The 24,778-nt window shown below is 47.1% G+C and overlaps 2 protein-coding genes and 1 long non-coding RNA gene across 8 annotated transcripts; 1 reads left to right on the top strand and 2 right to left on the bottom strand.

Annotated features, from left to right (window-relative positions):
* Positions 1-442: 442 nt before the first annotated feature.
* Positions 443-12,842, bottom strand: LOC109748989 (acyl-coenzyme A oxidase 3, peroxisomal). The gene is made up of 13 exons (XM_020307990.4): positions 12,178-12,842; positions 4,370-4,487; positions 4,172-4,279; positions 3,911-4,083; positions 3,726-3,825; positions 3,478-3,552; positions 2,818-2,948; positions 2,145-2,280; positions 1,943-2,062; positions 1,701-1,847; positions 1,379-1,483; positions 1,199-1,300; positions 443-1,096 (listed from the first exon to the last, which is right to left on the bottom strand). Exons 1-13 carry the CDS (start codon positions 12,660-12,662, stop codon positions 848-850), a joined length of 2,049 nt encoding a protein of 682 aa, XP_020163579.1. The 5' UTR covers positions 12,663-12,842; the 3' UTR covers positions 443-847.
* On the top strand, positions 7,766-11,909 carry LOC109748990 (uncharacterized). The gene is made up of 2 exons (XM_020307991.4): positions 7,766-8,010; positions 11,697-11,909. Exons 1-2 carry the CDS (start codon positions 7,767-7,769, stop codon positions 11,729-11,731), a joined length of 279 nt encoding a protein of 92 aa, XP_020163580.2. The 5' UTR covers position 7,766; the 3' UTR covers positions 11,732-11,909.
* Positions 12,843-18,908: 6,066 nt separating the features above from the next.
* Positions 18,909-24,209, bottom strand: LOC109748983 (uncharacterized). 6 transcript variants are annotated; one of them, XR_012189204.1, is made up of 11 exons: positions 23,886-24,209; positions 23,606-23,780; positions 23,335-23,434; positions 22,925-22,982; positions 22,638-22,815; positions 22,156-22,219; positions 21,366-21,416; positions 20,166-21,215; positions 19,609-19,846; positions 19,466-19,525; positions 18,909-19,249 (listed from the first exon to the last, which is right to left on the bottom strand). It is a non-coding gene; the product is annotated as an uncharacterized lncRNA (long non-coding RNA). The 6 variants fall into 6 exon arrangements; XR_012189207.1 differs by having other exon boundaries at positions 20,166-20,381; XR_012189202.1 differs by lacking the exon at positions 19,466-19,525 and having other exon boundaries at positions 20,166-21,251.
* Between the last annotated feature and the right edge of the window lie 569 nt (positions 24,210-24,778).

Genomic DNA, 24,778 nt, shown 5'->3' with positions numbered 1-24,778 from the left:
GCGGGAGGAAATTTACGGGTCGGCGTTGGAGATGTCCTTGAAGAACTTTTTGTTGGTCTGTAGAATTGGAAACCATATGATTTTTTCATATGATTTACTACCTCCGTTCCTAAATATAAGTCTTTTTGGAGATTTCAAATGGATTACCACGTACGGATGTATATAGACATATTTTAGAGTGTAGATTCACTTATTTTGCTTCGTATGTAGTCACTTGTTGAAATCTCTAGAAAGACCTATATTTAGGAACGGATGGAGTACTTCGCATGGAATTCTATATGAAAATTTCCATCAACGAATAGTACAAAATTTTCTTTCTTTGTTTCAATTATAACCATATATGTCATCCACATAATCTTTTGGAACATTCTGGCGCTTTTTCTCTAGCACAACCAAACAACACATATTGTACATTCACTCGGTTTCTGTAGAATTCTGCATGTCATGAAATCCAATCCAACAGATATTGCACTGGCTCTGGCTTATTGCTTTGTGTACGGTTCAACAACATATTGTCAAAAAAGAAAGAATTTACAGCAAACAACATTGTGTACACTATTTACGCTGTGAGCCCCTGTCAGGCCATATCAGCTTATTCAGTTTTATTGGCGTAATTTAGAGAAGACAATACATGAACTGATGCATACATCAAATTCCCTATTTTCTGCGCAGATCAGCATCTTCGACCGTACACTTCAACAACTATTATTGTAAACTGTGTAAACAACATGAAGCAGCAAATGCATTATGCACCTGTCTTTGTTTAGTAATCAGTATTTGGCTGCCCCATCTGTAATAGTTTCACATTTACGGGGCTACGTCCTCATTGGTGTCTGAAGGTGTATAGTCATTCGCTCCCGGAAGATAGAGCATTTGCTTCGATCCAGTCGAAAGCAAGTGGACTGAGGAAGGCATCAGGGATTCCGAAAGAACCGACAATAGCAAGCGCATGGGGCCTGAGTTCACTGCACAGTATCATGACTTCTTTCCTCACGGTGGTTACATTGTCCCGCGACAAATAACCATATCTCAGAAAAGATGCAGATTCATCTATGCACACCATAACATACATAGACCTCAGTAACACCAATACATCCTGCGAATGACAAATTCAAGGTATGATGAGGATTACCTTTACAAGAAAAAAAAGTCACACATCATTTTGATGATTCCAGTCATCGGTGGGAAGTGAATATACCTTTAAAGACCCAGCAGGAGCATTCATCTCGTCCTCCAAAAATATTTGCAAAATTGTGCGCTCAGTAAATGCTCTAGCTAAGTCTTCAGCAATTTGGTAGCTCTGGGCAAATGTCATTCGCGTTAATCTTAATGGAAATTTAGATCAGCAAGAAAATGTGCAGTAGAAAGTAAAATTTACCAGCATCAGAGCCCTTTCTCTGCTTTCCCCTTGTGCCAGATGGCGAGCTACCTCCTCTGCGAACTGTTTCAGTAAATCCCGCTCCCTCAAGCAGAACAAATCCATCTAGCCATATGCACATAGCCAACATAAAGACAGGATTTATCCCATGACAATAATAATAATAAAAGGGCGGCCCGGTGCACGTAGCTCCCGCTTGCGCAGGGTCCGACCACTTTGGGTCTTTTGCACGTAGCCTTTCCCTACATTTCTGCAAGAGGCTGTTTCCAGGACTCCAGACAGAGAAATCTTATCGCTAATGAACTGCAGTAAAATTCTTTACCTGGAACTTGGAGCTCCTTAATATGACACTTGTCAGACTATGGGGAATAACAGGGCAAGGACCATTCAGATGTTCCAATCCCAATCCCTTGAATGACTTCTTCTTCCTTTGCGTCGTTAAAAATTCAGCGTATAGGGCTTTGCTTACCTGCGTCAATGAGATTAAATTAGGTACAATGAAGACAAGTTTGAAGTATCTTCCAGACACATGCATGGACAATGAACAACAATAAATGAAATAACCTGCTGGAGTAGAACATTATTGTCACCCTCAAATGTAGACTGAACATCAAATTCGGCTTTGAAAATTCCAACGCGATTCTCGGTCTTTAAACCTTGGCCACCACAGGCCTCACGACACTCCTAACGGAAGAGAAGGAAAATCCAGTGAAAACCACTGATCCAAATATAGAAAGAAAAATGCTGATAACCCTTTTAACAATACCTGAAGCGTGGTCATATTCTGCCAGGTTAATGTAGCCTTCAGAGCACTAGAGTAAACATGTATCGCTTTACTAATTTCAGGTGTTCTTTTCACATACATATTTTTCATAAAATTACTAGCACTGCTCATCATACATCTGCATAATAATAAAAAAAGTATTTAGCATATGATGGTCTGTGCTAAGTAGCAGTGAAAACATTGGCAAAAAAGGAAGGTTTGCATTAGAGAGTCCAATTAGGGGTGCAAATTTCTGAGGACTAGGGTACCCTCCAACCCTCTTTAGTTCAATCAAATGAACTAAAAGTTTCAAAAACTGATGTGATTTTGGAAATTTAGTTCATTTGGTTGAACTAAAGAGGATTGGAAGGTACCCTACAGGTTACACATTTGCATCCCTAAGTCCAATTACATGGTGTGGAATATTTTTGCATCAAAATGCTAATAGATCCTATAGTTTCATCACTATGATTACAGATTTGGCATTTCATAATTAGAACACTAAAATATAATCCATTGCCACATAGAATAGAGCAGTAACATTAAACGATTAGCAAGACATAAAAATAGGCGAGCTGGCGCAACAAATTCGATATGCAAGAACTACCCTTTTGTGAGAAATGATCATATTGATTTGACTGAAAGTACTATAAACTAAGAAGAGCTAGTAGCATACACTTTTGCAAGCAAAGGTAGGAGGCGCCTCTGGTGACTGGGATAATCAAGTAACAGCATTTCAGGACCATCTGGTGTAGTTGAAAAGGCCCTCCTTGACAAAGCATATCTCACAGCAATTGCTAGGCCTACCTGTAAGCATGGGAAAGAAAGAGTGCATAACCACAGTTAAAATAATATGTAGGCATGGAAAATGGATCGAAAGCTAATTCCTCTGGGTGACTAGTACTGACTACTTGCTTATTGCTGGCACTATCTGGTCTGTACTAGGCCAAATGTATTCCTCAAAACAAAAAATGTCATGATGTTCCATTGTTGGCTGGTAAAAAAGCTGGAAACAGCTGGTTCCATCAACACACGGTCAATGTTCACATTTCAACCAAACTTATCTGGGTGATGAAAAGTTCAGACTCATAACCTGTCCCTGTCCATATAGATGATATTCGCCTTCATTTGAGCTACACAGACCAGCGCTAGACAGACCAGCAGACTACCTTTACCAACTTCCACTGGTTTAACCTAACGAGTCCAATTTCAATCATCCTATTTCTGCAAGCTTATGAAGTTAAATACATCTATATTCTATACCTATGGAACTCATGAAGAAAAGTATGGAATAACTTCCATGTATTTACCGAAAAGGAAAGGCCACCGAACATACCTTTGAAATATAAACCGCATTAACTGCAATATTTACCCGGCCAAGAGTAAGAGGGGACAAAAATGCTGCAAACCTCTGCAAATAAGAAACTTTGTTAATTTGGAAGTAAGAATAAAACGAACGTAGCAAACTGTGAAGCTCTTTTGACAGCTCTCCCCTTTTCTAACTCTGTGTGTGTGTGTGTGTGTGTGTGTGTGTGAGAGAGAGAGAGAGAGAGAGAGAGAGGGTGGATAGGTGGGGTCCGGTACCTGATCTGGGTTATCTATCATGCTAACATATTTCCCATCTGGCAAAACATCAGCAACCAGATTCAGCAAATTCTCTCGAGGAACACGTATATTGTTAAACCTGAAAGGACAGTCAAACTTGTTGACATACAATGAATGCCATACGGATACAGTAGACCAAAGGATCTACAAATACAATGACTCACCAAATCCGACCATTATCAACACCATTTAGTCCAATCTTATGGCCACAGTCAGCTATATGGATATTAGGCAACACATTTTCATCTTGATCCCTGATCTGAGCTATGAAAGCGTGGACTCCTTCATTTCTTCCATTTATATGGAGCTGAGCAAAGACGATTGTATGTGTAGCATGCTGCAAAAGGACATAAACACTTATAGTAGCTTATAAAGACATGTGAAGCCTATATGTACACAAGAAGGTAAGTGAGATTTCATCTCACATTAGCAGCTCCACCAATCCAGTACTTCTGAGCTGACTCGCAGGGAGTATTTATCACAAACTCTCCTGTTTTGGAATCATAAGTTGCTACTGTCTCAATTCCTCGTACCTTCAAGTTCGTCAATAGAAGAGAAGGAAAGCTTCATCAGTACAACTAACATAGGTTACACAATCAAGAAAAGACATTGTCACCACTTACATTGCTCCCATGACCCAATTCTGTCATTGCAAAACAACCTTTGATAACATAGTTTTCTGTGTCCAACAACCATTTGTCGTGATGGCGCTTCGTTCCAAGAAACTTGACAGCGCCTCCCCTTAAATGCACACATAAAAAAAGGTAAACATCAGAAGATTCTCAATGAAAGGTGGAACCTGTTTCATCCAGAACATCCCAGAAATCACAAGAAAATCTTAGAAATTATCATTCTAGTTTTCTGGACAAGATTGCTGATCAAGAATCCTAATTCTCGCTATTTGGAATGGATCCAATTCTATTGAGTCTGACTCATAGTGATCATTTCTCTTTAGCAAAGAATGACCTTGGTTATCAAAGGATTGAACAACCGGGATCCATTTACTTATGATACCTAGTTGGCATTGATAACAAGGATCTAATGAATTATGAGTTTAATAGATCCTCTTTAGCAGAAAGACGTATATTCCTTGCTCAATATCAGACAATCACTTATTCCCAAACCTCGTGTGGGACTAATCGTTTTCATTTACCATCTCATGGAAAACCCTTTTCGTTCCGCTTAGCCCTATCGGGTATTTTAGTGATAGGTTCTGTAGGAACTGGACGATCCTATTTGGCCAAATACCTAATGAAAAATTACGATTTTCCTTTCATTACGGTACGAGGGCTTCTTATTCCACAAGAACGAAAGCACCTTTTCATTCTTTCATATATTAGGGGGCTTTTACTTGGAAAAGACAATGTTCCATACTAAAGGATTTGGGTCCATAACCACGAGTTCCAGTGCACTAGATCTTGTAGCACATACTAGCATACAACCCTCCAAAATTGATAACCAAAAGCATATCCCTAGACCATCACAAAAGAGGACAATAATAAAAAAGAAAGCACTAAACTTTGAACCAAAATAGGTGTGATCTTCAATTTTCATCACTATTTCTGACACCATGTTCACCTTAAGTTGTGCGCTAAATATCCTAGATTCAAAACTATTCAAAGATATCCAAAAAATAGAACAGAACGAAAAATCCAAATTTTGGCACAATTTACAACCGTCGGGCAGGCACAAATTTTTAGAATGCTAAGTGACAAGCTTCCAGGTTCCAGTAGCCAATGCTAGCATCATTTCCCAGTGGTGCACATTCAATAATCAAAATTGGAAATAAGAAGCAATTCCACATTGGTAGCAAATGGTTATCCAGAGGAAATAGTAACAAAAAGGAAAAGGCCTATACTCCTTTATCTTAAAAGAACAAACTAACGTGGTAAGCTACTTAGCCAGCTTTCATAATTAAGTGCCGCCACAGCGTCACTGTATCTGTATGGATAGGAGTAACTCTTATTGTGAAAAGAGCTACAGTATACACATTAGAAGTTGCCAGTCCAGCAAAACAGAAAGACAAATTAAATGCATAGAAAAGAAACCATATTGAGAAGCCGGACAGCTGAAATAACCAGATGGTGCCGGTCCAGTCGACTGTCAGCCCACTGGTCGTGGAGGCCCAGCCCATCCGGAGCGCATATAAATTCCTGTGGCTGTGTAAAAGTTCGCTGGATCCCTGGCTAGGTTTTCCAGCCACCAAATCGGAAGTGCGGCGGCTAGGTCGCGGTGCGCAATCGTCTTCTCCGCCCTCCTCCCCCTCCTTCGCTCGTGTGTTCCTTTGCGGAGGTGGTCGCCATGTGTTCTCGCGAAGACCGGCGCACGACCAAGCGGCCTCTGGACCCGCTGGATCGGGAGGCGGAGCACCGCAGTGAGCAAGATCTGCGCGAGCAGGCGCAACGCAAGCGGCCGCTGGCTCGCAAGGGGGATTTGGATCCTCCTCCGCAGTCGTGGAACAAGCAACAGGATAGAAAGAAGGAGGAGCGAAGGCGTCGGAGTCAAGATCTGCAGCGTAAGGATAAGCAGCACCAGTTTTGCGGCAACCGGGTTGGAGATCCTTTCGCGAAGAAACCAAAGCATAAGCCGTCCGGGTCGCTGGCTCTGCCAGCCCAGGCGTCGCTGGCGCTGTCTTCCTCCTCGCAGGGCATGGCCTTGGCGCCCATCCTGGTCGAGGAAGCGGACCGGCCAGAGTGCTTCAAGTGCGGCCGCATTGGGCACTTCCAGTCGCAACGCCAGTTCAAGCCGCTCTGTGTGTTGTGCAAGGAAGATGGGCATGCTTCTGCTTACTGCCCCTCCCGTGGCAAATCACTGATGCTTCAAACTATGGGCCACGCAATCCCAGGGGAGGGCTTTTTCTGCTTGCAGTTCGAGGAAGAAGACGATGAAGACAGTGGGGTGCTTGGGGGCAATGCGGCCATCATTTCGGCAGATCCAGGCACCCTCTCTCAGCAGATTCTGGAAGATGAGCTCAGGAACCTTGTCGAGGGGGCTTGGGTCTGGCAGGTTGTGCAAATCTCAGAGGCGGAGTTCACGGTAGTCTTCCCAACCCTGGACATGTTATGGATGGCCACCCGCAGTGGTAAGTTGTTCCTTCCCCTCAACAATATCACAACAAGGATCCGTGAGTTGGTTTGGGAGGAGCCCAAGGGGGAAGTGATGCCGGAGGTGTGGGTGAGGCTCTCGGGCGTGCCCAAGAAGCACCGCCGCGAGGACAGGCTGATGGCTGCCATGTCTATGATTGGCCGCCCTCTGGTGGTGGACGAGCTCTCGCTCATTCGTCCGGGGCCAGTGAGGATGAAGATCGCGTGCTGTGCTCCAGCCAAGCTGCGGGGCATGGTCAAGATCTGGTTCAACAACATTGGATACAACATCACGTTGGAGCCGGAGCTCAAGCCCATGCGTAAGAGTGGAGGCCCGCCTCCTCCTAATCAGAACAATGGCAAGGGTCTTGATGGCGATGACAAAGACAAGGAAGAGAGCATGGACGACGAATCCATCGACACTGAAGCTTGGGACAAGTTGGGCGACAACGGAAAGGATGGCGGTGCTTCTAATGGGGCCACTGCCATGGCGGTGAATTCGGTGCCTCCCCCAACCCCATCCTCGCACCCACAGGCCACGGCTAAGGGCGGGCCAGGCAGTGCTCGCGCCTCTAACTTGCTATCGCCGCTTGTTCCTTTGGTGCCGGTGGTGCCAGAGGCTGATCCTAAGGGCATCCCAGTGTCGTGCGAGGGCTCTGGTCTCGCGGTGCGGTTCTCTCCGCTGTCCGTGAGCGTGGGTGGTAGCTCTCCCTCCAATGTGCTCGACAAGACACTGCCGCTCACACCGGCGCCTACCACTATCAACCTGCCTCCTGAAGATCGTGCAGACATTGGCTGGGCTAGCCATGCGTCTTGGGGATTCAGCAAGAGGAACTCTGGCGGCCAAGCTAATAAGAAGACAGGCCGCAAGAAGGCGTCCAGGACGGTGCCAGTTCTGGAGGGTACGAGCGCGCCGTAAACTCCCCGTCCGGTGGTGATGGCTCTCGCCTCGCCTCATCCTGCCTCTGGGACTGGGGGAGGGGAGCGCTCCACCCCTCCCTCCGGTGACCCGCTGCGCGACAAGGTGGCGGTGGTGGCACTTATCTCCAAGGCCAAGGGTTCCAAGGCGGCTACGGTAGGTCCCCGTCGTTCCAGCGTGAGGCCAAAGGGCCCCAAGGGCGATCTCTCCTCTCTCGAAAGCGCAGAGTTGCTGATAGCAAAGAAGAACCTCGAGCTCACAGGTAACAAAGTTTTAAGATATTCCATTCTAGATGCTTTCTCTGATGATCACATGCTCGGGTTTTTGGATGATTGTGGGGTTGATTCTTCGTGCGCGGGCTCCTCTGAAGATCTTCTTTCTCTCATTCAATCGAAGGAGCTGGTGCAAGCTGCCTTAGCGAAGGTAGCTGCGGCTAAGACTGCGACGGCTGGCATGCAAGTAGGGGCTTCCGTTCCCAATTCAATGGTGCCCACTGCCCATGGAAGAAGGGGTGGTGGCTGGGGCTGCTGCTCTTTCCTCTCCTCGCTGTACTGGCACGGTGAGGCGCGTGGCCAAATCTTAGAAAACGTATTATCTAGATGAGGTACCTTTTCCGGAACATCCGTGGGATCGGCCATGTTGGTAGGAAGACGCAACTGAAAGTGTACATGCGTAATGAATCGGTTTACGTTGTTGCTCTGCAGGAGACAATTAAATCTGATTTTAGGCACCACTATTTTCTCTCCAGTGACCCTCTAGAACGCTTTGTTTGGCGCTGCACTCTGGTGGGCTGCTTCTTGGCTTTAATCGTGATTGCTGCGACGTAGTTTCCTGGGGCGAGGGTGTCTTTTTTCCTTTCTGCTCATATTAGATATCATTCTTCTCTGTGTGAATGGGTGGTGATGGTTGTGTATGGGCCGGCAGACACCCATTCTGTGGATTTCTTGGGAGAAACCCAGGCCAAGGTTGTCGCGGTTGCCGCGGCTCACCTGCCCATTGTGGTTGGCGGTGATTTTAATTTGATTCGCTCCCGTGCTGACAAAAATAACGACGACATCTATTGGCCACGTGTGTGGCGTTATTAACAATGCGGTCGCGGCCATGGCGCTTAGGGAAGTGGCCAGATCGGGGGTATGGTAACTAACAAGCAGCTCGCTCCGGTCGGTAGCGTTCTGGACCGTGTGTTTGTGTCCTCTGAGTGGGAGATGTCGTTCCCCCTATGGAACCTTATCACTGAAACTCGCACAGGTTCGGATCATATCCCACTTGTTCTGTCCTTTGGGGAGGACAGTTTGCGGCTAGATTCTTCTTTGAGAAACAGCTTGGTTTGAAGTGGAGGGCTTCAACCAGATGTTCTTAGATAAGTGGGATGCAGCCCTTGCCGGGGTTAGGTCGCAGCGTGGCCCCCTGGACATGTGGCTTGCTGCTGCGGCTTCGTGTGTTGCTGCAAGGCTGGGGAGCCAAGCGGGTGTGTTGCTGCAAGGCTGGGGAGCCAAGCGGGGGCACGACGACAAGCTGCTCAGGGCTAACCTGGTCTCGGAACTGGTTGCCCTGGATGTACAGGCTGATCAGAGACAGTTCTCTGAGGCTGAATGGGCGCACCGATACGCCATCGAAAATTTAGTGTTGTCCATTGTTCGCTCTGAGGAGCAGTACTGGCATCGTAGGGGTGGGATGAAGTGGACTCTTAAGGGCGATGCAAACACTGGCTATTTTCATGCCTACGCTAATGGTCGTCGTCGCAAGTGTGCGATCCTGCGCTTGCAATTGGAGCAGGGGCTCCTCCTTAGCCAGGGAGATATTGCTAAACACATTTACGATTCCTACATCCAGCTTATGGGTTCCGAGGAGCCTAAGTTGGCAGGTTTGCGTCACGATTTGTGGGATCAGACACAATGTGTTTCCTCGCAGGAGAATGAGGAGCTACCCCTCTCGTTTTTTCCCAAAGAAATCGATGACGCGCTCTGTGCAATGAAGTTGGACACTGCTCCGGGCCCTGATGGTTGGTCTGTTTCGATGTTCTGTAGGTTCTGGCCTGCTCTGAAGGGCATCTTTTTTTTTCATTTTCAACGGGTTTGCATTAGGAACCGTAGATATCCCGCGCCTCAACTTTGTTATTCTCTCGCCAATCCCGAAAGTGCAAGGTGTAGACAGTATCCATCAGTTTAGGCCGATTGCTCCCATCAACGGCGTTTTTAAACTGTGTGTCAAAGCCTATGCTTCCCGTATAGCCCCGATAGCACATAGGGTTATTCATAGATGCCAATCTGCATTTATCAAGGGCCGTTTCATCCTGGAGGGCCCCGTTGCGCTGTCTTGCAGCTGGTCTTTGTGGGGGGGGGGGGGGGGGGGGGGGGGGGTCAATGGGGAAACTGGGCACTTCTTCCGGAACAAGAGGGGCTTGCGACAAGGCGATCCTCTATCGCTGCTTCTCTGTAGTTTTGTTGTGGATGCTCTTTCTGCTATGTTTGACATGGCCAAACTAGCGGGCCACATCAAGGGGGTTGTGGCCCACCTTATCCGGGGGGGGGGGGGGGGGGGGGGTCGCAACTGCAATATGCAGACGACACGATGTTGCTTTTCGAGCCGGATCAGCATACCATCACCACTGTTAAGCTGCTGCTGCTTTGTTTCGAGTTGATGGCCAGTGCGAGGTGGTGTCCATGGGATTGGACATCGCTGAGGGTAGGAGGGTTGCAAACCTTCTCAATTGCAAGCTAGGCAATTTTCCCATTTCTTACCTGGGTCTCCCAATCTTCACCAAAAACATTTCCATAGAGGAATGGGAACCTATTTATGTCTTCTGGGTCTAGGCTGATCCTTACCAATTCTAGCTTGTCTTTGCTGCCCATGTTTACCATGGGTATGTTCCTCCTAGCTGATGGGGTTCATGCTAGTCTGGACTCGCCTCGTTCCAGGTTCTTTTGGGAAGGGGCTGGTTCCAAGCGTAAGTATCACATGGTCAAGGGGCAGCAATATGCCGCCCCAAGAACCAGGGAGGGCTAGGGGTGATAAACTCCAAACTCATGAACGTAGCTCTCCTCTCCAAGTGGATCTGGAAACTTTCCCAAAATGCTTTGGGGCTTTGGGCGGATCTTCTTAAAGCCAAACATTTTCCCAACAGATTCTTTTTCGAGTCTGCTGCCCGCGGCTCGCCGTTCTGGAACGGGATCCAAGTGGCTTTTGCCTTGGGGGCTAAGTTTGATGTTAACAACGGCGGTCAATTCGCTTTTGGTTCGACTCGTGGGTGGATATTCAGCCGCTTTTGATGGAGCTCCAGGCCCTGTTTTCGCTCGAGGTTGAGCCAAACATTTTGGTGGCAGAGGCCTTGAGTTCCTCACCACCGGCCATTGCCTTTCGCCATGAGCTCTCCCCCATCGAGCGTGGCAGCTGGGCTTGCCATGCACTAACGTGGGTTCGATTAGTTTGAATAATAATCCTGACCAGGTGTAGTGGCACCTCTCTTCTTCGGGGCAGTTTTTGGCTTAGTCATTGTACGCCAAACTTACCAAGGGCCCTGTTTTGAATGTAGCCAGAGAGCTTTGGAAAACCAGAATTCCCCTTAAAGTCAAGATCTTCTTATGGCAAATGTTCCGCAATCGCCTCCCTACCCCGGTCAACATTGCCAAGCGCAATGGACTTTCCGAGGGCCAATGTCTTGTGTGTTCGGTACAGGAGGATGGCAACCACACATTCTTTCGCTGTTATTTAGCTAAATTTGCTTGGATTGCTGTTAGGGAGGCCGTGGGGGTTAGCTGGAACCCTGCTTCTTGTGCCGATTTGCTTACTTGCTTATCTTATGTGCATGATTCTTCTAAACTTGTGATGTGGAGCTGTGTTGGGGCATTGCTCTGGTCACTTCGGCATATCCATAACAAGATAACGATCGCAGGGGTGTTTCCGTCGTACCCAGCTGACTGAATCTTTAAATGCATCCTGTTTTTGCAGGAATGAGCTCCGCTGGGGAGGCGTCAAGACGCTGATGCCTGCAGGCGGCGATGGCTAAGCTTCGTTGTACCAGTACCGGCGCGTTGTGCCTTTTGGTGTCCCGAGCCTGCGTGCTCTGTTCGGGCTGATGGCCCTGTAAGCTGACTATTTCTATCTGGTTGTGTGAACCTTTTCGTATGACTATTTCTACCTGGTTGTGTGAACCTTTTCGTATGACTATTTCTACCTGGTTGTGTGAACCTTTTCGTATGACTATTTCTACCTGGTTGTGTGAACCTTTTCGTATGACTATTTCTATCTGGTTGTGTGAACCTTTTCGTACCGTTTGTTCTATGTACTCTGCATGTTGTATGGGCTTCGTTCTACAAACTGTATTTTGAAAATCAATCCTATTGTGTCTTAAATGTGTTGATTTGAAATATTCTGCATGAAAATATAGATGAAGTTTAATGGCGAGGGGAAGTGGCAATGAAGCAGGTACCAGAGGAAGAAGTGGACGCCGACCTTGATGGCGAGGGAGTGGTCGTAGACGCCGAGGCACTCGAGCAGCGCGAGCTTGCGAAGCTCGGCGTCGGGCCCTGGCTCCGTGAGCCAGCCACGGAACACGCCCCGGCGCGTGAGGTACCCGATCCGGCGCATGGTGGCCTCCCTCTGCCCCTCCTTCCCCTCGTTGTAGTCCGGCGACACGAACACCTTGCCGCCGGCGCGGCGGGGGCAGAAGAGCGGGCTCTCCTCCATCGCGCCGTACGCCCAGTCGCGCTCCCTCAGGTGGTGCCCGTCGAGGAGCGCGCGGAGCTCCATCGGCGCGAACGCCGGCGGGGCCTCGGACGATTCCGGGGGCGCGTAGCTCAGGCACGGGGAGAACTGCAGCCCCGCCACGGCGGCGGCGGCACCGGAGGGGAGGCCAGCGAGGTGGCGGGCGATCGCCGCGGCGCGGCGGGCGGCGGCGGTGGGAGAAGCGTCCATCAGCGGCACACGTCTGGAATTGGTTGGCAAGTCAACGTGGATTGGTGGGTTGGGAGGGAGGGAGGAGGGAGGGGAGGGGAGAGGGGCAGATGAGAACAGAGGAGGGAGAAGCTTGCGAGATGTTCCAAGCTCCAGGCCAAACGGATTTTTTCAACAGAAATGCCACCCACGGCAGCGAACGGAATTTTTCTGACGTACGGCCGCGACGATTTATTTTCTTGACGTACGGACGCAACGGTAAGTATTCTTTTTGAGACGGCCCTAACAGAATTGGTACTTCCTTCTATCTATCTTACTTTTGATCAAACAAAAGTATGTAGCACCAAAATACTACATCCATGTTTGCGCGCGGCGCTAACCGTCAGGAAGACAACATGTGTACCTTATATGTAGCACCGAAATACAACTAGATACACTCATGTTTGCGCGCGGCGCTAACCACCAGAAAGACAACACGTGTAACTTATCCTCTCCCCAACGCCTGTATCCACTCCTTCCTCGCGACCGTCCGGGCAGCAAACTCCATGGATCCAGGCCGGCCTTCAACTCCTGTCTCCTGTGTTGTTCGTGTGCCCCTCGGGGCAACATTGCCATTCCATGGTCGGGCTCTTCGCCATGGCCGCGTCATCGTCCCATGGCCGCGCTTGAGAGAAGCTGCAACCGGCAGCGCAAAATGCTACAACCGGTGGCAAAAATAGCTTCAACCGGCGAAATAAAAAGTTTTAAAAGACAGACCAAGATGCTGGTCGTCGGCGCACTCCTGCAACAAAAGCTGCAACTGGTGGCCTGGAAAGCTACAACCAGCGACGGGAAAGCTTCAACCGAAAATACGGAGAAGCTGGTCGCCGGGGCACCGAGCACAAAAAAGCTGCATCCATTGAATTGGAAGCTTCAACTGTTAAATTGAATAGCTTCATCCCGCTTTATAGAAAGCTTCAACCGGCTTCATAGAAAGCTTCAACCCGCGAGTATACAAACAAAAAGCTGCAATCGTTGACATGAAAAGCTTAAACCCTAGTTTTGAAAAGCTTCAACCATTTTTTATGCATCCGACTACTGCGATGGCTTCATTGCGGAGCTGCGGCAGTGAGGAACTCTAGGGACCGACTACTGGACGGCTTTCGCCGGAGATGCGGCCTTCAACGATGAATGGCGTTGCTGCAAGCTGGATGGGGCGGCACTCCCTTTGTCGAAACTGCGACCTTTGCCGGCAGGAGCTGCTTGCGGCGGAGCCGGCGAGAGCCACGGCGAGCGGAGGATGCTTCAACAGGGGGGGCACGCTGGGAACAAGAGACGCTGCTGCCGGTAAGGAGCGTCGACGGTGACGGATTGAAAGAACATGCGGTGCCCCCATGTTTGGTTTTGGTAATTGATGACAATCTCTATGGACTAATGGTTGCCTTGAGTTATATTTGAAGGATTTGTCCATAGGCATTTCTTGAAGTTCATGTGTTGGTTTCAAGGAGTTTATGTGGTGACCAAGGTGTTATTAAGGAATTATCCAAAGATTGGTCATGTGAGAGTTGAGCTTATTGCAAGCATGTCTTGGAGAAGAAGATTGTGTGATCATTCATGTATATCTTCAAGACATCATCCAAATGAAGAGAGTTGAAAAGATTCATGGTTGATCAAGACTAAGTTAAGAGTGAATCAACTTGATCAACTCACAAAGCGTAGAAGATGTACCGAGAGGGATCAAGCGATCCCATGGTGTGGTAAGCATTGTCAATTACGCTTTGTGTACTAACCCATGATCTTCGTGAGAGTTCTTTGTGGGGTTAGGTTGCAGTGTGCAAGTTCAAGTGAAGCATCATGAAGAGATCAAATGCTTAAAGCTTGCCGTCCATTGTGGTGACAATGGACTTGTGAAGATGTTGCGGTATGCAAGTTCAAGTGAAGCATCATGAAGAGATCAAATGCTTGAAGCTTGCCGTCCATTGTGGTGACAATGGACTTGTGAAGATGTGCGGAAGAGTGGCTCACCCATAGTGGAGTATGGGGGAGCAATCAACTAGTCTTCATCGAGCCAACGCAACCAAGAAAGGTGGTCCAACTTGAGGGAGTCAAGATCGTCATCATCTAGCTCAAGTGGACCATGTGCAAGGCAAAGGTTTGCTCTTGATAGGTTTTCTATTTTACCAGTCTCATAATGGTAGGTGGGAGACCGGGTTATAGGATCGATTGCCGTACTATCAAGGGGGGCTCTCGATGAGTAGCTTGATCGTATCGTTCATAGAGAGCTCAAACCATTGCATCCTTGCATCATCTTTATTGGTTCTTGTTTGGTTCTTCTCTTTGTGAGTTTTGGAGCTTATGGTCATCTTGATGACAAGCTCGAGTTCATCGAAAACGGAGTTCATTCGCATCTTCTATGATGTTTTCGATGTTGGAGGTTATGCCGGTTCTTCTCGGTTGGAGGTTTCACTCCTCTATTTGTTGGCATACCTCCCCTGCCTCTTCTTACTCTAACCAGTCGCTGTTTTGATGCTACTCGTCTTCCTCTATCCAACAAGCTTGAGTTTGCTCAATTCGGAGCTCATATGCAGAAGTTATGGCAGTTTTGGTTTCCTAGCGGTAGTACCGCGGGCCGGAGCGGTAGTACCGCTTGGGTGCTACAAGCGGTAGTACCGCTCCTGAGCGGTGGTACCGCTGGTAGCCCCCAGTCGTAGTACCGCTGCGGCCTCGTGCTAGTACCGCCTCGATTCGAGGGGTCTTTTTTCGTGTCGGGTTTTACGGTACTGGCCACGGCAGTGGGGGCCGTTGTACCGCTCTGCCACTGCGGTAGTACCGCTTTGGGCCCAGCGGCAGTACCGCGAGGGGGAGCGGTAGTACCGCTTATAGGGGCAAGCGGTAGTACCGCTTATAGGGGCAAGCGGTAGTACCGCTGGCCAAGCGGTAGTACCGCTCTCTGCGGGGCTGAAGTGGGGTTAACGGTTGGATTGTTCCCCCCACTATATAAGGGGGTCTTCTTCCCCAATGAACTTTATCTCTTGAGTTCGTGTTCTTCCCCCATTGTTGACCTTCTTCGAGCTTGCTAACTCTCAATCCCTCCATGGATTCTTGCTAGTTTTTGAGGGAAAAGAGAGAGGAGATCTAGATACACATTTTCACCAATCACTTTCTCCTCTATGTGAGGGGAACCCATTGGATCTAGATCTTGGAGTTCTTGGTGTTCTCCTTCTTGTTCTTCCTCTCATTTTCCTCCCTAGCATTAGTTGCTTCGGTGGGATTTGAGAGAGAAGGATTTGGGCACTCCGTGTGCCCTTGGATTGCATTTGGTGCATCAGTTTGAGTTCTCCACGGTGATATGTGGAAGTTACAAGTTGAGAAGCTTATTACTCTTGGGTGCTTGGTGCCCTTGAGCTTGTTCCTCTTGGGTGCTTGGGCGCCCTAGACGGTTGGTGGTGTTCGGAGCTCAATCATTGTGGTATAAAGCTCCGGGCAAGCGTCGGGGTCTCCAATTAGGTTGTGGAGATCGCCCCGAGCAATTTGACGGGTACCGGTGACCGCCCCCAAGGGTTGCCAAAGTGTACGGGTTCGGTGACCGCCCCCAAGGGTTGCCATTTGTACGGGTTCGGTGACCGCCCTCAAGGGTCCCTTAGTGGAATCACGGCATCTTGCATTGTGCGAGGGCGTGAGGAGATTACGGTGGCCCTAGTGGCTTCTTGGGGAGCATTGTGCCTCCACACCGCTCCAAACGGAGATTAGCATCCGCAAGGGTGTGAACTTCGGGATACATCGTCGTCTCCGCGTGCCTCGGTTATCTCTTAACCGAACCCTTTACTTACGCACTTTACTTTGTGATAGCCATATTGTTTCTTGTCATATATCTTGCTATCACTTAGTTGTTTATCTTGCTTAGCATAAGTTGTTGGTGCACATATGTGAGCCTAGTTGTTGTAGATTTTGTGCTTGTCAAATTAACCGCTAGGTTTATTCCGCATTTGTTCAAGCCGAAACCGTAATTATTTTAAAGCGCCTATTCACCCCCCCCCCTCTAGGCGACATCCACGATCTTTCACGGATGCGTTCCCCTAGAAGCGTTGACCGGGAGGAAGAAGAAAGAGTTGGGGTTGGGATCCAGATCAGATAGACCGCGGCGCTCCCGGCCAAAACTTTCGGCCGGCGCGCCTATTGGAAATATGCCCTAGAGGCAATAATAAAATGGTTATTATTGTATTTCCTTGTTCATGATAATTGTCTATTGTTCATGCTATAATTGTATTAACCGGAGACCGCAATACATGTGTGAATACATAGACCACAACATGTCCCTAGTGAGCCTCTAGTTGACTAGCTCGTTGATCAATAGATGGTCATGGTTTCCTGACCATGGACATTGGATGTCATTGATAACGGGATCACATCATTAGGATAATGATGTGATGGACAAGACCCAATCCTAAGCATAACACAAGATCGTGTAGTTCGTTTGCTAAAAGCTTTTCTAATGTCAAGTATCATTTCCTTAGACCATGAGATTGTGCAACTCCCGGATACCGTAGGAATGCTTTGGGTGTACCAAACGTCACAACGTAATTGGGTGGCTATAAAGGTGCACTACGGGTATCTCCGAAAGTGTCTGTTGGGTTGGCACGAATCAAGACTGGGATTTGTCACTCCGTATGACGGAGAGGTATCTCTGGGCCCACTCGGTAATGCATCACCATAATGAGCTCAATGTGACTAAGTAGTTGGTCACGGGATCATGCATTACGTAACGAGTAAAGTGACTTGCCGGTAACGAGATTGAACGAGGTATTGGGATACCGACGATCGAATCTCGGGCAAGTAACGTACCGATTGACAAAGGGAATTGTGTACGGGGTTGATTGAATCCCCGACATCGTGGTTCATCCGATGAGATCATCGTGGAGCATGTGGGATCCAACATGGGTATCCAGATCCCGCTGTTGGTTATTGGCCGGAGAGATGTCTCGGTCATGTCTGCATGCCTCCCGAACCCGTAGGGTCTACACACTTAAGTTCGATGACGCTAGGGTTATAGGGAAAGTTAGTACGTGGTTACCGAATGTTGTTCGGAGTCCCGGATGAGATCCCGGACGTCACAAGGAGTTCCGGAATGGTCCGCAGGTAAAGAATAATATGTAGGAAGTGAGGTTTTGGCCACCGGAAGTGTTTCGGGCGTCACCGGTAATGTACCGGGACCACCGAAGGGTTCCGGGGGTCCACCGGGAGGGGCCACGAGCCCCGGAGGCTTGCATGGGCCAAGAGTGGGAAGGGACCAGCCCCTAAGTGGGCTGGTGCGCCTCCCACCAGGGCCCAAGGCGCAGCTAGGAGGGGAAAAGGGGAAACCCTAGGCGCAGATGGGCCTAAGGCCCACCCTAGGGCGTGCCCCCCTCCATCCCATCTAGGGCTGCCGCCCCCCTAGGGGTGGGAACCCTAGAGGGGGCGCACCCTCCTCCCCTCCTCCTATAAATAGTGGGGGTTTTGGGGCTGCCAAGGACACGAGTCTTCCTCTCTCTTGGCGCAGCCCTACCCCTCTCCCTCCTCGTCTCTCGCAGTGCTTGGCGAAGCCCTGCTGGAGTGCCACGCTCCTCCATCACCACCACGCCGTTGTGCTGCTGCTGGACGGAGTCTTCCCCAACCTCTCCCTCTCTCCTTGCTGGATCAAGGCACGGGAGACGTCACTGGGCTGCACGTGTGTTGAACGCGGAGGCACCGTTGTTCGGTGCTTAGATCGGATTCGGCCGCGATCTGAATCGCTTCGTGTACGACTCCAACGACCGCGTTCTTGCAACGCTTCCGCATCGCGATCTTCAAGGGTATGAAGATACACTCCCCTCTCTCTTGTTGCTAGAATCTCCATAGATTGATCTTGGTGTTGCGTAGAAAATTTTGAATTTCTGCTACGTTCCCCAACAGCGCTGGCACCTAGCAGTCGCCTAAGTAATATGAATTGGAGAGACTCTATATTGTCAAATTCCAAAAAGTCTGGTACTACTATCTTCATTCCGAAATATAGGACCTTTTGATAGGCTACTACGTCCATTCTAAATATAAGACGTTTTGGTATACTAGTTATCCCCATTAGCCTATCAAAACGTCTTATATTTTAAAACAGAGGTAGTAGCACGTTTAAATATATAAATGTAAACGTACGTACATTTGGCTTGTACATTGGGGAAACTATCATGTGCTTCTGAACACACTAGATGACCCGGTTGCGCCAATGGCGCAAGAAGCCAGTTAGTAGCGATGTTAGTAGTGAATAGGTAGGGGATGTAGCTACAAACATAATGCAATGTGAATTTATCAGAGATAGTAGAGTGAGGTAGATCGTTTTACAGAAACACATACATAGGCAGTTGTAGAGCTTATTTAGTCATCTTCTTAGTCTGACTGGTTTTCAGAAGGTGTGAACATACGAATAAGCAGTGTCACTGTCGCATAATGCTTGCATGGTATACTTCCGGAGGTACTTGAAGGCTCATGTGGCAAATGTAACAATTGATGTGTGATTTTTTTGCAGCGATGAGACGCTTCAATTTTCTGACTTGATCTTTGTAAAGCTTCACTTTGTTACCCCATGCGCAATGATCATCAAAGCTTCCAGCCGGGTTCCCCTATGAATGATTTTTAAAATGGCTGGTGTAAGCATAAGTATGCACTGGTATTAGAAGATCAAATGAAAACATTGTTTGCATGTACGGATTATGGGCCTAATTGCAGGTGCTGATGTTTATAATTAGTAGGAGGTTTTTGAAAGATTAGCATCTATAGGAAGACAAATTAAATAAGGCATTTTGGTATTACAGTGGCACAGGTAGATGGTTCTGTACCATCGGATGTGTGCTTCTTTTGCTTGTCTTTGCTGGCTTTCTTGCGATGATGTGAAGGGCCTTTGTAATTATGGACAGTAAGATGCCTAAAAGGTGAATACAAGTAGGAGGTTAAAAAGGAAAAATTAGCAGGCTGCACTTACCACTACCATCACCGATGTTGATAACAGCTGGTTTGTATTTGCTGCGTCGCTGGAGTGAGATTACATTGTTAAGCTGAGGAAGTGATTCAGAAGACCCGCCATCATTACTGCCGTCACTGATGTTGATAACAGCTGGTTTGTATTTCCTGTGTTGCTGGAGTGAGCTTACATTGTTAAGCTGAGGAAGTGATTCAGAAGATCCGCTATCATCATTGATGCAGATAACATCCTGCAATTTCTGCAAGGAAATGCCATGTTGTTACTTGGTTTAATCATGCCCTTTCGTTTTACTCTGTACCAGCTAGAAAAGTATGTACAGCTAGTAGGTTGTTGTCAACTTTTACTTCAGAATATAATTCACATAGGGTACAGGGTAATTGAATGATGATGAATCGCGTACGCAATTCGTAGGTAGTTATTTGAAGCTGTGAAAATCGGAGAAATGCAACTCTGCTAGAAAAAACAGGCAGGCAGAGGCGAAAAAGTGTAACTACTCTAGATTGAAATTTGAAATAAACTTGATTAGACTCATCTGCATGAAGGAGGGTAAAATGGACCTGCTTTGACTGACGGCCTGTCGAAGTGGATGTAGGTGCAGACGTTGATTTGTTGTTGACGCGAGGCTTGCGGCGGCAATCCGAACGGGTTTCTTCGCGCTGATCCAATCAGTGGCCTTTGTGTGCCTGGAAGCAATAGCTGCCTTGTGGCCGTCTTGCCATGATGCGGCCGCAGAGCCAACGAACTTAAGAATCTTATGGCTGGAATCTCTTCTTCTAAATTCAAAGGAAACATCAAGCGATTCCAGCGAACTTAAGAGACACTAATACAATAATCAAATCGATTAATGACATATGTTTAATCAGGGAAGGTGGGATCAAATTAAGGAACATATATCTTCACAAATTACTTTGTATGGCTAAGGCCAAAGGTGAGCTGATCTAAGAACAGAAAGAAGATGAAAAATCACATTATTTCACTACAGAATAATCCAAGCACTTGTCTAATTACACTAAGCAACAAACTTCCTTGTATATCATCTTATAAGGGTAGCCATGAAAGGATCTGACTTGTGCTTAGAACTTGTTTGGCAAGTAACACAACCCACAATAAAGCTTCGGAGAAACCTACAACTAAAGATAAAATAGAGGCACGCCACAAATTTAGTTCTATAAACCAGCATCATAATTTGCACAGACAATTTGCAGGGCTCTAAAGTTACAATTCTACTGGACCACCTTGTTATTCATTAAAGAAGACCATGTCAACAGTGCAGATGTATCAAACATATCACTCCAAATTTTAAGCATCAACAAATTATGTTTTACACTGCTCCCCATAGGCTATATGATCTGAATACTGACAAAGTTACATAAACAGTAAGAAATGCAAAAACAGGAAAGCGATTTGCAGTCTCGATATCTCTCTCGCCTGATGTCGTCACTGACGCTTTCGTCATCCCTAAGACCCTCCATCGGCTTTCTGCTGCTTCAAGCTCTCAAAACAACATGCACCTCACACGAGAGAGGAAACACCAGATGAAGCGGTCAGCAGCCCATCAATTCCATGTACGCATCGAATCCGATCCGATCGGCGCAACCAAAGATGCACTTGCTTGTCAAAATTCAGAAAAATAGTGCATCGTACTAAACATTTATTAGACATAGTGATTGTTAAAGAACATGACTAAGAGTTGACTAAACTCTGAATACAGGAGATTTCAAATTACTGAAATAGCACTTGTTGGTCACTTGAAATACCTGGGCATGGATGACAATCTCTCCACGCACATCATACTCACATTTTAAACCCTGCAACAGTCATAAGATAATTAGTGAAGTGGCTTTGTATTAGAAAATGAATATAGTTGATCAAGTGATAGTCAAGAATCAATCAGCGACTTGAATAAATATAATACAAAATGCCAGTAAATTTTTGGATGTGTTGTAAATCTATTAATGCCTTAGAATCAAGCTATCACCCAACAGATCCTTGGCTTTTGATCTGAGGAAAAAGAAAAGCGAGTATTAGACTAAACTTACACACTTACTGGCATACAAGCTGACATATTTAACACTAAAATGAGTGTTATTAATCAAAAATATGTGCATCTACGCAGGCTCCTTGTATTGTTTTGATTTTTCATCAAAACTATTTTGTAAAACTTGCATACTTATGGCTCCAGATAGCAGCTCAGAACTTGTTCAATCTTCCCATTTCAGTTCATGCACAGTTGACTCATAGCTGCACAACAAATAGCAGATTTATGTCCTTATCTACTTACTGTCCAATTACTTTCTAACTCTGTAGCAATTAGACAAGTGGTGTCCTGTTTAAAGATAGGGAATTAGGGAAACCCCATCTGCACCTGTTTATAACATTGAGGCTTTATGGGATCCTTTTATTGTCTAAAATATGTAAGCTTTCCATGGAGATATTTACAATATATGTGTTCTATGTTATGATTTGTCTTTTACGGGACCTCATCTTATGATTTTCTTTTCAACAAACAAGTTATTAAATATTGAACCTTAGTGGCAGTAACCTTACCTATGCCCAATCATAAATCAAATGACGACTCCCTTTTCCTCTTCCAATTTCTTGAGTTTCTCATCTGATAAACAACGACGAGATATATGTGGTGAAATGAAAATAAATGCCAGACAACTAAATGATCCACCCCAATCTAAATAGCTCAACTCTTAGTAGAAAGTATGCAGGCAACAAACAAACTGTATGACCCAAGGAAGCTATGATGTTAAATAAACCTATCTGATTATTCTAGTTGTTATGATGATAAAAAAATCACATTTAGTTGATTCTATTTGCTGGGACGATAGATGATCCTATTTGATCCCTGGATTTAGTACTTGCACATTTCTCTGTTATTTCCTTGCTATCTGCACGTCATAATCCTAATTGATTAAATACACATTCCTCTTCATCGGTCTAACTAAGAACAAGAAATGCAGAAAGCAACAGCTAGGCCAAAACAGCCAAAACAAGGGAGACAACATTGCAAAGTAATGAACCTTGAGGCATCCATCTCTCCCTGACAGAATCACGGCGCTTCTTGCTACTGAAGGCGGTATTGATCCCAATCACCACAAAAGCCTTTTTCCTTTCCTGCCTTGTCATCCGCACTCTTAAGCAGCTCATGCTTGCTGCACCGCGCTGCCAGCTCCATCTGCAGCGTGGCGATCGACTTGTCTAAATATGTAGACACAATTATGATATATTCCAATTAGTCCCCCAATAGAAATATAATGCAAAAATGCAAACAAATTCAGATTATTTTTCAATATTCAAGTCGACGTACTGTATGGCCTCATGAGTCTTTGCCACTTCCCCATCACGTCCCTGTCGTCAGATGGTTTCTGAAATCAAGAAAGGATGTTCACAGAATTACAAAACAAAGAGGAAACTGAAGAACATCAGGATTATCTTCTTATTAAAATATCCATTTTCACTCCGTAACTCGCTCTTGTAAAAAATAACATGATTTTATATTATCTTCAAAAACATGTTCTTTTTCTGAAATAAACCAGGAGCCAAAAACAGATGTTGTCGATCGAAGTATCAATGGGTGTTTACAGTCGTTTCTACATTGATAAAACTAATGATGTCAAAGTTTACAAACATGTAATGTTTTTTTTAAATGCAACAGAAAATAAGTAGGAGAGCAGCGGGCTAATAAGGTTGATTGATTAGTCAGCTGGCCTTGCGTACCATCTTGGCAACAAAATCTTCAGAAACGATGTGTAGCTCCTCTTCCTGTCACCACAGCTGCACCACCACCTGGCTCTTTAAATCAGGCATCGCTCTGAACCTGACCAAACCATCGCCATAGAACACGTATCAGCTGCAGGCCTACGACGAGCAGAGCACTCCATCGGCGAGCTTTCAAACGAATCCAAGAAAAAGAAAGCGGGGAGAGCAAGGACTCCGCTAGGACGAGGGTCAAGCGAAAACGAATCTAGGGGGAGAGGAGAAGGCTCACCGGTCGGTGAAGAGCACGCCAAGGACGAAGCTGCAGGCGTAGAGGAGCAGTACCGTCCTCGAGAACACCAGCCTCCTCTCCCCTGCGGCGGCACCGCTCTTGGCCTTCATCTTCCTCAGAGTCGCCTCCGTCCCAGCTCTCTCCGGTGTTGCCTGACTATGCATTTGAGCAGAGTCTTTGCAGGAGAGTCCCAGCAAAAGAATAACCACCAAATTACACTGCAAATCCTAGCCATGAACAAGAAGACAAAATCAACATGATGTAGTACGTAAGATCTCACCATTCTCTGTCCAGATGAAGAAGAAGGGAGAGAAAGCTAGAGCCCGCTGTCCCGCCGGGTCCGTCGTCCGTTGGGGCCGTCACAAACTGCTGGGCCTTGGCGTCCTTCTCTCTAGCAACAGACGCCTAGGGACAAGGACGACGAACGGACCGGTGAACCTCCTCGTGGCCGACCTTTACGAGCAGACCGAGAAGAGAGGGCTATAGAGAAACGGCGGCGGCCCGACGCGGGGTGCGGAGGAGGGGTGCGGGGAGAATGGGGGATTGGTGGGGAGGAGGGATGTGGGGAACTGGGGATCGAGGAGGACGGGGACCGCACGTTCCTAGGCTAAATTTCGTGTTTTGATCCTTTTTCAAACAATTTCAGGATCTGACCCCGGTTCGATTTTTTTTGAGATTTGACCCTTTTTCCTACCGCCAGAGGGGGTTATACATCGTACCGTCAGGGCCCCTGGCGGTAGGGTATTAGTCCACGTCAGCTCGCAGAAACGGCTGTCGTCCCCCTCCATCGCACCCTACCGCCAGGACCCCTGGCGGTAGGGTCCGGACAGTTATTCTGCCCGAGACCCCACGCCCCTTCCCATCTCCCCCCCCCCCCCCCCCCCCCCCCGTCGGCAGTTTCTCCCCCAAGTCGCCCCTCTTTCCCTCTCTCATCTCTTCCACTCCCCCCTCGGATCTTCACCGATTCTTCACCGTTTTGGCGGATCGAGATGGCCCCGAAGAGAGAATCGTAAGCTCCTCCGATCCCTCCAATTAGTTTTTGCAAACTTGCTTCCGATTCGACGCATTATTTGCTTGAAATCCCTCATATTTTTGAACTTTAGATTGGATTTTTTTCACCTAAGATTGATTGTAGTTGTAGTTCTTAGTTCTTTAGTAACTAGTGGTATTGGA

This window comes from Aegilops tauschii, chromosome 7, assembly GCF_002575655.3.
Source record: "Aegilops tauschii subsp. strangulata cultivar AL8/78 chromosome 7, Aet v6.0, whole genome shotgun sequence".
Classification (NCBI taxonomy): Eukaryota; Viridiplantae; Streptophyta; class Magnoliopsida; order Poales; family Poaceae; genus Aegilops; species Aegilops tauschii.
The sequence above is the reverse complement of the archived record's forward strand: the minus strand, read 5'-3'. Positions and strand labels throughout refer to the sequence as shown.